This window comes from Paroedura picta, chromosome 16, assembly GCF_049243985.1.
Source record: "Paroedura picta isolate Pp20150507F chromosome 16, Ppicta_v3.0, whole genome shotgun sequence".
In the NCBI taxonomy this organism is placed as follows: Eukaryota; Metazoa; Chordata; class Lepidosauria; order Squamata; family Gekkonidae; genus Paroedura; species Paroedura picta.
Genome location: NC_135384.1, coordinates 12,202,634 through 12,217,757, shown reverse-complemented (window position 1 = coordinate 12,217,757; position 15,124 = coordinate 12,202,634). Strand labels below are relative to the sequence as shown.

At 41.9% G+C, this 15,124-nt stretch overlaps 2 protein-coding genes across 2 annotated transcripts; both read right to left on the bottom strand.

Annotated features, from left to right (window-relative positions):
* Positions 1–556: 556 nt before the first annotated feature.
* On the bottom strand, positions 557–1,555 carry LOC143825241 (olfactory receptor 14A16-like). Its single transcript, XM_077313266.1, has one exon. It carries the CDS (start codon positions 1,553–1,555, stop codon positions 557–559), a length of 999 nt encoding a protein of 332 aa, XP_077169381.1.
* An 11,556-nt stretch (positions 1,556–13,111) lies between these two features.
* LOC143825240 (olfactory receptor 14A16-like) lies at positions 13,112–14,110 on the bottom strand. Its single transcript, XM_077313265.1, has one exon. It carries the CDS (start codon positions 14,108–14,110, stop codon positions 13,112–13,114), a length of 999 nt encoding a protein of 332 aa, XP_077169380.1.
* Positions 14,111–15,124: the final 1,014 nt, after the last annotated feature.

The window sequence follows — 15,124 nt, the reverse complement described above, 5'->3', positions numbered from 1 at the left end:
AATGTTCAGCCTGGAGAAAAGGAGGTTGAGAGGGGACATGATAGCCCTCTTTAAGTATTTGAAAGGTTGTCACTTGGAGGAGCGCAGGATGCTGTTTCTGTTGGCTTCAGAGGAGAGAACACGCAGTAATGGGTTTAAACTACAAGTACAACGATTTAGGCTAGATATCAGGAAATAAATTTCACAGTCAGAGTAGTTCAGCAGTGGAATAGGCTGCCTAAGGAGGTGGTGAGCTCCCCCTGACTGGCAGTCTTCAAGCAAAGGTTGGATACACACTTTTCTTGGATGCTTTGGGATGCTTAGGGCTGATCCTGCATAGAGCAGGGGGTTGGACTAGATGGCCTGTATGGCCCCTTCCAACTCTATGATTCTATGATTCTATGATTCCACAAATACAATATGATGAAACAGAAGTAATCAGTTCGTAAGATTGTTACTTTTTTATTGAAGCATAAACATACTGCCATCCACCATCCTCATTTTGCCTAGTGGATTTTCTACCCTGCTGTAGAGACTGGTTGATATCTGCTCCCTTCCTTTCTTAGTGAACTTTCAGCTATGAAAATACTTTGTTCTTTGAAAAATTGCACCTGGAAACCAGACTGATAAGAGGAAACCATGCTTTTCTTCCTGAAAAAATGTCACAAAGAAATATTTTCCACAGTGCAGTTTTGATGTCCCTGTTCCTCATTGTATAGATGACTGGGTTCATCAATGGAGGTAACACAGAATACAGAATAGCAATCACCAAATCCAGATCTGAAGGGGATCGTGAGACGGGCTTCAGGTAGGCAAAGCTTCCAGTACTGACAAACAAGGAGACCGCAATAAGGTGGGGGACACATGTGGAGAAAGCTTTGTTCCTTCCCTGGGTGGTGGGGATTCTGAGCACTGACTTGAAAATGTGCATGTATGAAACAATGATGCAACCAAAGCAAGAGAAGACTATAAACACACTCAAAACAACAACTCCAAATTCAATAAGGTACAAATTGTCACAAGATATTTTCAGAAGCTGTGGAACCTCACAGAAGAACTGGTTGATGACATTGGAGCAGAAGGTGATGGCAAAAGTACTACCAGTGTGTACACCTGAGTAAAGAAGACCAGCAATCCATGCACTGGCTGCCATTTTGATGCATACTTTTCTATCCATGACAGTCTCATAGTGTAGTGGGTCACAGATGGCGACATACCTATCATAGGCCATACCAGTGAGGAGGAACAAGTCTGATGTTAAGAAAAACAACAGGGAATAGACTTGTGCTACACATCCAGAATATGAAATCTCCCAGGTGTTCAAGAGGGAATTAATCATGGCATTTGGGATGGTGACAGATATGGAACCCAGATCAATGATAGATAAATTCACCAAGAAAAAGTACATGGGGGTATGGAGCTGCTGGTCCAAGGACACAGCTGAAATGATGAGGCAGTTTGCAATCAGAGCTGTCAAATAAATCACTAATAAAAGAATGAAGCACAATACGTTTTGTTCCCAGGTGTCAGAGAAGCCCAGAAGCACGAAGGTCTTAAAAGTGCTTGAATTGGGCATTTCTTTGTATGGAGTTTTCCAAGATTTCTGTTGAAAAAAAAATGAAAGCTTGATTCAGATTTTGATAATTAAGAGAATTGTCCTACTTGGTTGGATCCAGCCACCTGTTTCATAGGTTAAAGTAGATTCAGATCAACGAGGCTATCTAGAAACCCGATATTCAGATGTAGATTCAAAATTCAATAGAGTCACTCACTGATTAACTAATATATGTTGTTCAAGCTATAAAGGTTTCGAATGTCCATCCTTCCCTTATAATATTTCCTTGAAAAATAGAATTAGGGTTTGAATATAACACTTGCAAATATCAACCTTGTCACAGTCTTCCCTCCCTTGGATTTGAAAGTAAGTTGCTGAAGATGAAATGACTGATGGATGAAAAATTATTTTTTATTTTTATTTTTTTTCAATTTATTCCCCGCCACTTCCAAAACCAGCTAATGGCGGGTTACAGCGTCTTATAAAACCCCCATTAAAACCCCCATTAAAAGACATAAAAAGCCCAACATGGTGGGAAAATCCCCACTACTAGAGGGGTGGAGAAGGAGGTCAAAGTGATGTACTACTCATACCGGGAGGAAGGTGCTGATCTACCTTGCCGACCGTAGACCTGATAGAAAAGCTCTGTTTTGCAGGCCCTGCAGAAGGCTGAAAGTTCCCACAGCTTTCACACATGCTTTGTGAAAACAGATGGCATTTCTGGGGTGTGGGGGGGGATAGTTTGCAGTGGGAATCCCCAATCAATCAATGCCTTTATTACGATCCAAGATCAGCATGCAGATGTTTCTAAAACCACAGTGGAATTCCAAAATAACTGGGTAGGCAGTTGTAAAGATATGCCAGAATGAAAAAGATTGAGGGAAGATATAGGGATACATACAGATATTCTTTTTATGTTTCAGTCTATATAATGTCTCCACCACTCAGAGGGATGCACACAAGTGAGGATACCCCGGGTTGCCTAACATAATTCTTCATACCATGGTAGCAGAAAAGCTGTGGGAATACTTGGTAACATAGTGTTTTGCATAATGGGGAAATAAAATACTGAAATAATAAAATGTTGGTTGGATCCCAACAGATTTTCTACTTGTGAAAAAGAAGGCAGAGTTCTTTTCTGACCACCCCAAGAAGTATCACAAGACCTGCTTGAAGAAATGCCACATGGCTCCTGTAGTAAGCAGAAAAATTGGGCATGATTCTGTCCAGTAATTACAAGATATTAAAGGCAGGCATGAAACCTCCTTCAGATAGCCCAAACTGTAGACTGTAAGTCTATTTCATTCCCCTTCAGAGGTAGTTTTTAACATTTAGTTAGCAGTCAGCATCTTCCAATTGTTTCCATGTATGATTTTACTAATGAGTGCTAGTACTTTATAAATTAGGCTTACAGTAAAACGTTTTTAGAGAAAGTCTACCATAAGCCTAATTTATAAAGTAGAATATTCATAGTAGGCTATGAACTTTTTTAAGACGATAGCTGTTTGATGGCAATGGAAAAGGGAAGATTTTTTACCTTTCAAGAAGGCACTTTCTCATTTGATGTCTTCTTTTCACAAAGATATTCCCCAAAGATGAAAGATTATTTCTGTCCATCCAGATCTTCTGCAATAATTTGCACTTTGAATTCATGGTGAATTTATGCTTTGTGGGAACGAAGATTTATACCTCTTCTTCACTGTTTTTGAGGATGTTCATCAAATATCCCAGAAGTGTTTAATAACAGAGGTCTCCAGAGAAGTTATTTCTATTTGCAGACTGCAAGGACTTTCTGATGAAAAATATTCTCTGCATTATGTAACTGTAGGAGTGATCCTCCAATTCACAGCACAGGTAAGCATCTCACCCTACAACTTTCCAGAACCAAACATTTAACTTTTGTGTGAAAAATGAAGGGAATTGGAATACCTGGTTTATCTCCAAAAGCCCCCCCATGTGATTCGGAGAGGAAGCTAAGGTGGACTGTGGCAGGAATCAATGAAGCTCAAGGTCAGCCTGGCAGGATGATGATGAAACACACATTCAGTCGGAAGGCAGGTGGAAGGGGTTAAATATTTTTGATTGCCACGTGATGTTGACCCACTCTTCTACTCTTGATATCACAGGATTAGCTAGTCATATTTGAGGCCAAGCAGAAATGTGGGGGGCTTCTATGGATTGACATTTGGGCAGGGCCCTTATTTACCTGCTTCATGTTGGTCAGGCTGGTGGGAATGACTTTTTAAAATGAAGACTGATTAGATTGGGGCCCATTCTGTACTCTCTGGATAATGCTACTTCAATGTGCTTCTGCAGCTGAAAATGCATTGAAGGTACATTACCCAACATGTGCAGAAAGGGCCCTGGCCCGTAGGCCAGTGGTCCCCAACCTTTTTATCACCGGGGACCACTCAACACTGGGGACCACTCACCGCCTTTTACTGAGGCCCTGTGGGGGGGGGTAGTTTACTCCTCTACTCTCAAGCACTGCCCTAACGCTCTCTGATCGCTATGGTTATGTTTAAACATCCCTTCAAAATAAGATACAGACATGCCACAACAATGAACATAAGGAACCTTTTATTTTCATGGAAATTTTAACTCATGACAATGACAAATCAATGGGAACCCTGAGCTTGCTTCTCTGCAACGAGATAGTCCCATCTGGGAGTGATGGGAGACAATGACACCCAAAGTGTGTTGTAAAGGGCCGGGGGGGGGGGAGAAGGTGTCCTTCATGGCCCACCTCCTGTTAGTCGACAGGTTGGGGATCGCTACCCAGGCAATAAAGAGTGGCCGCTAATTAGAGCGGCCACTGATTGATGACGCAGCTGGGGCTGCAGAACAAGGAGCGACACACGGCACAAGGGAGAGGGCGGGGCCAGCAGGGCGCCTTTATAAGGCGCCACATGCACCCGGCTCGGCCTCTCCACCCCGGATCGCTGCTGGAACCGTTTCCCACCCTCCCTCCCTTGTTTTGGCTTATTGGAGGAAGATTTAATGTTGAACTTGTTATGTTTGAATTTGTTGCAGTCGAGGATTAGGGAGCACAGGAAGATCCCGCTTGGCAGCGAGCCAGGATGTGAACTGGACTCCCTGAGCTGCTGGGGGTCTCATTAAGGGACTGGCTGGTAAGAGCAAGGCTGATCCTGCTGGGTGGCCAAAAAGCTCAAAGCCAAACAACTGAGGGAGCCAAATGAGATGGGCGTCCGTTGGCTCCCGGTAAGGTTGTTCCCACGTGAGAGCCTCAGAGGCAAGGGACCAGCCTTCCTGGCTGGGTAAGGTGGTCCTAGGGTTCCTCTAGGCTCCGGGCTGAGTGCAGCCGGATGGCTGTGGGTGTGCGGGTCTCCCCCAAGTGCCCCAAATTGGGCCAACCCTTTGTTATGGGTTGGATGCAATAAAGGCTGCGGCCATGTTAACGCCAGTCCAGAGTGTCGAGTATTGTTTGGTCAGTCCCCACCTGCAAATCAAATAGTTTAGTGGGGATACAATGAGTTGCTCATGGATGTACAGATGAGTGAGGAAATGTGACTACCCCATATGGATGGAGTGCAACTGTCAGTGGCTCACACCACCAGAAATGTGGGCATTAAATATGCCTCTCTTACGTTGGAGTTATAGGTCACAAATTGAACATGGCTGGCATTCTTCTGCCTGTGCCAAGCCAAACTATTATGTCCTACTCGGCCCTGGATCACCTAGCCATGATGACCCATGAGACAGTCACCTCTAGACTGGAGCTCTGCAACTTGCTCTACGTTTACCTACCTTTATCCTTGATCTGGAAACTAGAACTGGTCCAGAATGCAGCAGCCTGGATTCTCACAGGAACACCTTGGAGGCCCCACATCTGGCCTATGGTCCAACATCTGCAATGGTTACCAGTTGAGAACCAGATCAAACTTAAGGTTCTGGTAATTACCATTAAGGTCATACATGGTTTGGGTCCAATGTACCTGAGAGGCCACCTTTCTGCCCATGCCACCCAAAGAACACAACATTCAGTCAACACTAACCAGCTAATGATCCCTGGCCCCAGATAAGCATGTTTGGCCTCAACTGCTATTAAACTATGCGTTAACCTCAGAGGATAATATTAAACAGAGATTTTATGCTCTTTGTTTTATTCATTTTATTTTATTGTTCACATATTTTAGCAACTTTTGTCATTGTTTATGCATATTACAATTTGTACTGGTCTTAATGACTGTTAATAATAAAGTGCCTGGCTTCCAGAAGAGGACAACCGAGAAAAAAAAGCCCTTATTGGCCTCAGGGGGGCATGCTTCACTAGCGTGTAAACAGCGTGTAAACGATTAAGCGACAGCTTCTACGCCAGCAAAAAAATGCCTTTCTGAGATAATGAATGAACAAATATTCATTTCAACTGGTGTGTTTGGGTTTTTAAAAAACAGTTTTTAAAGGGAAAGGGGCTTTTCGGGAGCACGAACACAACAGTTCATTGGCTGTTCTCTTTGATTGATGGCCAGGGGCGGGAAGAAGTGTGGAAAGATATTGCTTCCTTTGTTGCGATTTCAGCGACACCAGAAACATGTGGGGAATTAATACTGAGACTTCAATATTCCACTAGATTTAGAGGTATGCAGATTGACGAAATTTGACTATTAAATATAGCGTTTCTGCATACTGCAAACATTCAGCAAAATTGGTCCTTGTGCGGAATGGCCCAGACTATCTTTGCTGGCCAGCGGAAGGGACTGAGAATCAGTGAGACTCTATAAGAGGACAGAAGACCTGCTAAGCTATGCCACAGAACAGAAGCGAGTAAGATGGACTCATGTCCCTTTCACACTATGTACAAGTTTATCTTGTCTGTCAACTGCAGTCCTCACTTGTGCATCTCAGAAGCACCATTTTCCACACTCTTGCTGCCTAGTAGGTCTTCTGTCCATCTGTAGAACCTGCCAGATATCTACTCCTTTCCTCTCTGTAAGCTTTTGGTTATGAAAACTGTTTTTCCTTTAACAAATTACATCATGGAAGCAAATCGATAAGGGGGAACATTTTCCATAGTGCGACTCTGATGTCCCTGTTCCTCATTGTATAGATAACTGGGTTCATCAGTGGAGGGACCATGAAATACAGTATAGCAAACACCAGATCCAGATCTGAAGGGGATCGTGAGTTGGGATTCAGGTAGGCAAAGCATCCAGTGCTGACAAACAAGGAGAAAATCTATTGAAAGAGCCATTGAATTAACATCACAACAATCATAATTGATCTCTCTAAACAATGGGTTTCGATGGGCAAAAATAAAGAAATGTTCTGATTTCAACATAATAAGAAATCTTTGAAACCCCCCAAAATTAGACAGTTGAAAGGAAATCTTATGGAGAATTTGTATCTATGAAGTGCCTAAAATCAATTATTTTAATTCTGGAAGACATTGAACTGCAAAAGTTGGATCGAAATATTACTTGACTCAGTGGAGCATCTTGCAGAAACAAGGAGACTTTTATGGTAGGAACATACTGGGTCTATAGTGGCAGAGGTGGGGAAGTCTCATTGCTTGAGACAAAGAATACAACCTTTGCATTAAAAGGTATTGATTTTAGAGATGCCAGACCTACCCCTCCAATGAGATTTTAGAGATGCCAGACCTACGTCTCCAATTTTCAGATCCCATCCCTCCAGCACCAACCAGGTGGCTGGGAGAGGAGAATTATCCCACCAAATGGGAAGAATATTATAAACCAATGTGATTTACCTATTTGACCCAGAGGTGATGTAGGCATGTGGGGGGGGGGATGCTCTGGTTTGGGGGCAAAACTCTTTGGTAGAAGCTAATTTTACATAGAGTTTTCCCCAAAAATGGAGTGCTGCCTCTGTGAATTTGAGAATAATACAGATATACTTAGAAACCAATATGGCAATAAAAATATCCAAATTGGACTTATATAGAGTCGTCTCTCTTCAGTTTCAGTAATTCTTTTATTCTTATTTCACACAAGTCCCAACGCGTTTCGCCTACAGCTTTTTCAAGGGACAATGGTTTTTTATATTTAAGGACCAATTTCAACTTATTAAGAAATCTCTTGAAAGAGTATAAGGTCATACAATAGCTAAACTTAGCTTGTGACGCTTCAGCGTCTGAAGCAACCCTAATTGATTTGTATATGTATTATAATGGGAACAAGCAGGGAAGTTGGAGGATTTTAAATGACTGGCCCTGCTTATCGTCCTATATATGATATGAGGCTAGTCTAGGCTGTCTAAGTAAGGGCATGCCGATCTGTCTGTCTGTGCTTAGTAAATTCTAAACACCCAAAAAAAGGAAATGGTATCAACTATTTTAATCAGTTTCCTTTGATCACTGAAAACATCCTGAAACCACGAACAGAAAAACTATGTGTAGTGGTCCCCAACCTTTTTATCACCAGGGACCACTCAACGCCTTTTACTGAGGCCCGGTGGGGGGGGGGTAGTTTACTCCTCTACTCTCAACCACTGCCCTAACGCTCTCTGATCGCTATGGTAATGTTTAAACATCCCTTCAAAATAAGATACACACATGCCACAACAATGAAGTGTGTTGTAAAGGGCTGGGGGGGATGAAGTAAAGGGCCGGGGGGGCGAAGGCGTCCTTCGGGGCCCACCTCCAATTAGTTGAAGGACCACATGTGGTCCGAGGCCCACAGGTTGGGGATCGCTATGTTAAAGGATTGAAAAAAACTACCATTTTTCTGTTGGCATAAACTTCCCCCGAAATACTTTAGAAATTTCTGCTTTGATCTCCTTGTTTCGGATGGTATAGATTATTGGATTCAGTGTTGGTGGCACCACAGTATACGTTAAAGAAAAAGCAAGATCCCAGTTAGAAGGGGAGCTGGAAGCCGGCTTCAAATGGGCAATCATACCAACAGCGAGGAACAGAGAAACAACTATCAAGTGAGGGATGCATGTTGAGAAAGCTTTTCTCTTGCCCTCCACAGAAGTAATTCCGAGTACTGTTCTGAAAATATGGACATAAGAGGCAACTATGAAACCCAAACAACATGTACAGATCCATGAAGCTATTATAAGAACCCCAATTTCAATGAGATAAAGATTCGAACAGGAGAGTCTGAGTAGATGAGGAACTTCACAAAAGAATTGATTGATTACAGTGGAGCAGAAAGTGTTTGTGAATGTGCTTGTCACATTAACAATTCCATTAAAAAGTCCTGCCATCCAGGCACTCAAGGCCATTTGAAAACAGAACCTCCTGTTCATTACTCGTCCATAGTTCAGGGGATCACAAATAGCAGCATATCGATCGTATGCCATGATAGTTAGAAAGATCATTTCTGAAAACAAGAAGAAGAAGAAGAAAAATACTTGTGCAGCGCATTCATAATAGGAAATCAGCCTGGTATTTAGGAGAGAATTGATCATGGCTTTGGGGAGAGTGATGGAGATGGAACCAATGTCAATGACTGATAAATTCATTAGGAAGAAGTACATGGGAGTATGAACATGGTGGCCAGTGGCTATAACGGTGAAGACGAGAATGTTTGCAATAAGGGAAGTCATGTAAATAACTAGAAAAAACCCAAAGCTCAACATCTGCAACTCTCTAATGTCTGAGAATCCCAGAAGCAGGAACTGAGATACAGCACTGTGGTTGGACATTGTATCTTGGGTAGCTGTCTTGTTGTCTATGTAGGAGAAAAAAACAGGCATTAAGAGAATGACAGAAAAAGACTTTGAAGACAAATTAGGTTTCTTGTGTGTTTCCTAAAGCTGGTTATCATCTATAGAACTTCTGAGATCAGAGAGACACCTTAGATCAGGGGTAGTCAAACTGCGGCCCTCCAGATGTCCATGGACTACAATTCCCATGAGCTCCTGCCAGCATTTGCTGGCAGGGGCTCGTGGGAATTGTAGTCCATGGACATCTGGAGGGCCGCAGTTTGACTACTCCTGCCTTAGATGATAGTGGGTTTTCACCTAAGATCGCTGACTTTTGCTTTCCTTTAAAACCTCATCCTCAGAAGTCTTGTTCTACTTCTCACAATTCACACATTAAATTAACTGCAGTTGGCAAGCCACTCTACAAAAAGAGCTGGAATAGAGAAGAGGAAAGTATTTGAAATGTAACCAAGGATTCAAAAACCTCCCTGCTCCCCCCCGTATCTCTCATTTTTCATAAGTTTATTAGGAAGAAGTAGGGAGGCTATCCAAATAGTACTCGGAAATTACAACTTAAATCCTTGCTCTCTGTGATTACCCCAGAACTGTGTGACTAGAATAGGATAAATATAAGAATAGAAAAAGAGCCCTTCTGGAACAGACCAGTAGTCCATTTAGTTCAGCATCATGGGATGAACCAGTTCCTCTTGAGGGCCAGCAACAAGATACAGAAGTCAACATCTTCCTCTGATGTTGATTTCTGGCTCTCAGACTCAAAACTTTAGTGCCTCTGAACAGGTTTCCCTCAGTCCCCATGGCTAGTAGCCACAGATAGACCTATCTTCCATGAATCTATGTAATCTGCACTTACTGTTGTTTATTCCTGTGGGCATCACTACATCTTCTGATAGCTAATTCCAATTTTGATCATACTGTGGGTAAAAGCTAGTACTAGTACATTATATCTTGTCATATATATTTTAGAGTATTCAGAGAACAATCTTGCTGTATAATCATGAAGAATGGGGATGTCTCAAGACATAAGCAGAAGAGATAAACAGAGAGAAAGAGAGCGAGATTAATAGACTTTACCTTTCAGTGTAAAACTTTTTTTCATTCTTGTTTGACTTCTTTAAAAAAAAATACTGAACAAGTGCTGATGTTTTCCTGCCCATCCACATGCTGTGCAATAATGAGATCTATGATTTCTTGGCAAATGTATGTCTTATCGGAAAAAGGTTTTATACCTGTCTGTTCAGCTCGAGTTCTTGGGAACGGTTTTCACAAAGCCCAGCAGAGTTCAGCAGCAGTAATCCCAAGATAAATCATTACTGCAGTGAATTGGTAGTAAAAATAAAAGTTAATTTTAGCTCATCTTTCCATCCAAGAACATAATATCATGTGTAAAGCTCCTAGTCTGCCTGACTAACGGATTGACAAAACCTTCTCCCAATCCAATTATAACCAGGGCCAACCCTACTTGGCTTCCATGATCTGATGGAACTGGGTAGCCTGGGCTATCCAGATCAGGGCAAAATATACCTATTTCCACTGAAATCTGTTAAACTAGTTTTCCCCACTCAATTTCACCTGATTTAATTGTTTGCTGTAACTCTTATCCTACATATAAACATGTGTCCCATTAACTTCAGCATGATACTTTTAGGGGATCCAAAGAAGTCTCTTTCCCCCCATTCATTAGGAAAAAAAGCTTGTAGCTTAAACAGTTCCGCAGGGCCTGCAAAAAGGAGCTCCTCCACCAGGCATTTGGCCAAGACCAGACGTAATCAATCAGCGACCAAGGGCCCCTGCTCCCCCCCACCGCAGAATCCCATCAATAAGCCCTGGACCTGTTTGTATTACTATATTGTTTACTGTTATACTGTGTTGTTATTTGGTTACAATTATTAGTTATCAGTTATACATGTTCTACAGACTGTTTTATGTGTTGTTCTCTGTTATAATGTAAACCGCCCTGAGCCTCCGGGGAGGGCGGTATAGAAGTATGATAAATAAGTAAATAAATAAATAAATAAATAAATAAATAAATAAATAAATAAATAAATAAATAAATAAATAAATAAATAAATAAATTTAGGGCCCCGACACATTATACATTTCTCATTATTAGGGAGTGATACTATACTATATAGCAGGGGTAGTCAACCTGTGGTCCTCCAGATGTTCATGGACTACAATTCCCAAGAGCCCCTGCCAGAAAACGCTGACAGGGGCTCATGGGATTTGTAGTCCATGGACATCTGAAGTACGACAGGTTGACTACCCCTGCTATATATTATACCAGAGTCAGAGCCTTATATGTTGTCTTGTCGAAAAAAATTACCTACATCTCTGAAGTATTTGTTTACTTCACAGCTTTAGCTGTGGAGTCCCTGCCTCAGAATCATTAATATTATTTCTAAGCTGATATTGTCCCTCAAAGTTTATTCCATTAACTTGTTCTTAGATGAGGAGCCCCTTTTTCCTTCTCACCTCCTTTTCTCTGGCTGTCTCACCCAGTAGTTTGAATGTCTACTGTTAGATGCTGACCCAGGCTAGGAGAACTGTAGAATGAGACTAAAATATTACCCTAATTTAATAAAAGCAAAAGAGAGGTTTCTCCTCTTCTCTCGCTGGGGCAGCCGGTGTTCTACTATATGTGTCCCGAGGAAGATCAGAAAGATTTATGGCTTTCCACTTGAAAGCTAACTTTTGCTCCTCGTTTATGCATGCATGTAGTTTCTTTCACCTTCTTACTTGGGGGCCTGTCTGCCTGTCCTGCCTCACCCATCCCTTACAAGCTGCCTGCCTCTTCAAGCTCCCAGCTGGGAACAAACAGGCAGCTTCTCTGTCTAGCATGTTCACACATTACAGTGAACACCTACAGATTGGGTGCAGCGTATCCTTGTTTGCTTTTTCTCCATGCGCTGAGTAATTCTTGTGTCCTGTTGAACACAGCCAGCCAAACGTGTGACTGAAACCGCATATTCAGTCTGTTTTTATTGGAGTGAATGGACATTGGCTACTTTTACAAAGAGGTGTGCATGAAGGAGGAATATGTGCTCAGAGTAACGCAGGAAGAACGTTGTGAAAAATTCTGACTCAGATCTGATGGGTCGTTTTCTCTACATACCATTCGGAACATGCGCACTTGCATAAATATATTAAATTTTTGGTTCTACAATTCCTGAAGCTGTTAAGTTCCATTTCAAAATGGACAACCTCTTTAATAAACCTTGTTGTTACAATCGCATGTTTGCACACTGAACAAATTTAAAATCCAGTGGCCCCTTAAAGACCAACAAAATTTTATTCAAGGTATGAACTTTCGTGTGCACTCACACTTCACAAGGGACCAAGCCCTATGAAGATAGGTTGAAGGACTTGGGAATGTTCAGCCTGGGGAAAAGGAGGTTGAGAGGGGACATGATAGCCCTCTTTAAGTATTTGAAAGGTTGTCACTTGGAGGAGGGCAGGATGCTGTTTCCGTTGGCTGCAGAGGAGAGGACACGCAGTAATGGGTTTAAACTACAAGTACGACGATATAGGCTAGATATCAGGGAAAAAATTTCACAGTCAGAGTAGTTCAGCAGTGGAATAGGCTGCCTTAGGAGGTGGTGAACTCCCCCTCACTGGCAGTCTTCAAGCAAAGGTTGGATACACACTTTTCTTGGATGCTTTGGGATGCTTAGGGCTGATCCTGCATAGAGCAGGGGGTTGGACTAGATGGCCTGTATGGCCCCTTCCAACTCTATGATTCTATGATTCTATGCTTCCACAAATACAATATGATGAAACAGAAGTAATCAGTTCGTAAGATTGTTACTTTTTTATTGAAGCATAAACATACTGCCATCCACCATCCTCATTTTGCCTAGTGGATTTTCTACCCTGCTGTAGAGACTGGTTGATATCTGCTCCCTTCCTTTCTTAGTGAACTTTCAGCTATGAAAATACTTTGTTCTTTGACAAATTGCACCTGGAAACCAGACTGATAAGAGGAAACCATGCTTTTCTTCCTGAAAAAATGTCACAAAGAAATATTTTCCATAGTGCAGTTTTGATGTCCCTGTTCCTCATTGTATAGATGACTGGGTTCATCAATGGCGGTAACACAGAATACAGAATAGCAATCACCAGATCCAGATCTGAAGGGGATCGTGAGACGGGCTTCAGGTAGGCAAAGCTTCCAGTACTGACAAACAAGGAGACCACAATAAGGTGGGGGACACATGTGGAGAAAGCTTTGTTCCTTCCCTGGGTGGTGGGGATTCTGAGCACTGACTTGAAAATGTGCATGTATGAAACAATGATGCAACCAAAGCAAGAGAAGACTATAAACACACTCAAAACAACAACTCCAAATTCAATAAGGTACAAATTGTCACAAGATATTTTCAGAAGCTGTGGAACCTCACAGAAGAACTGGTTGATGACATTGGAGCAGAAGGTGATGGCAAAAGTACTACCAGTGTGTACACCTGAGGAAAGAAAACCAGAAATCCATGCACTGGCTGCCATTTTGATGCATACTTTTCTATCCATGACAGTCTCATAGTGTAGTGGGTCACAGATGGCGACATATCTGTCATAGGCCATACCAGTGAGGAGGAACAAGTCTGATGTCAAGAAAAACAACAGGGAATACACTTGTGCGACACATCCAGAATATGAAATCTCCCAGGTGTTCAAGAGGGAATTAATCATGGCATTTGGGATGGTGACAGATATGGAACCCAGATCAATGATAGATAAATTCACCAAGAAAAAGTACATGGGGGTATGGAGCTGCTGGTCCAAGGACACAGCTGAAATGATGAGGCAGTTTGCAATCAGAGCTGTCAAATAAATCACTAATAAAAGAATGAAGCACAATACGTTTTGTTCCCAGGTGTCAGAGAAGCCCAGAAGCACGAAGGTCTTAAAAGTGCTTGAATTGGGCATTTCTTTGTATGGAGTTTTCCAAGATTTCTGTTGAAAAAAAAAATGAAAGCTTGATTCAGATTTTGATAATTAAGAGAATTGTCCTACTTGGTTGGATCCAGCCACCTGTTTCATAGGTTAAAGTAGATTCAGATCAACGAGGCTATCTAGAAACCCGATATTCAGATGTAGATTCAAAATTCAATAGAGTCACTCACTGATTAACTAATATATGTTGTTCAAGCTATAAACGTTTCGAATGTCCATCCTTCCCTTATAATATTTCCTTGAAAAATAGAATTAGGGTTTGAATATAACACTTGCAAATATCTACCTTGACACAGTCTTCCCTCCCTTGGATTTGAAAGTAAGTGGCTGAAGATGAAATGACTGATGGATGAAAAATTATTTTTATTATTTTTCAATTTATTCCCCGCCACTTCCGAAACCAGCTCATGGCGGGTTACAGCGTCTTATAAAACCCCTATTAAAACCCCCATTAAAAGACATAAAAAGCCCAACATGGTGGGAAAATCCCCACTACTAGAGGGGTGGAGAAGGAGGTCAAAGTGATGTACTACTCATACCGGGAGGAAGGTGCTGATCTACCTTGCCGACCGTAGACCTGATAGAAAAGCTCTGTTTTGCAGGCCCTGCAGAAGGCTGAAAGTTCCCACAGCTTTCACACATGCTTTGTGAAAACAGATGGCATTTCTGGGGTGGGGGGCGGAGATAGTTTGCAGTGGGAATCCCCAATCAATGAATGCCTTTATTACGATCCAAGATCAGCATGCAGATGTTTCTAAAACCACAGTGGAATTCCAAAATAACTGGGTAGGCAGTTGTAAAGATATGCCAGAATGAAAAAGATTGAGGGAAGATATAGGGATACATACAGATATTCTTTTTATGTTTCAGTCTATATAATGTCTCCACCACTCAGAGGGATGCACACAAGTGAGGATACCCCGGGTTGCCTAACATAATTCTTCATACCATGGTAGCAGAAAAGCCGTGGGAATACTTGGTAACATA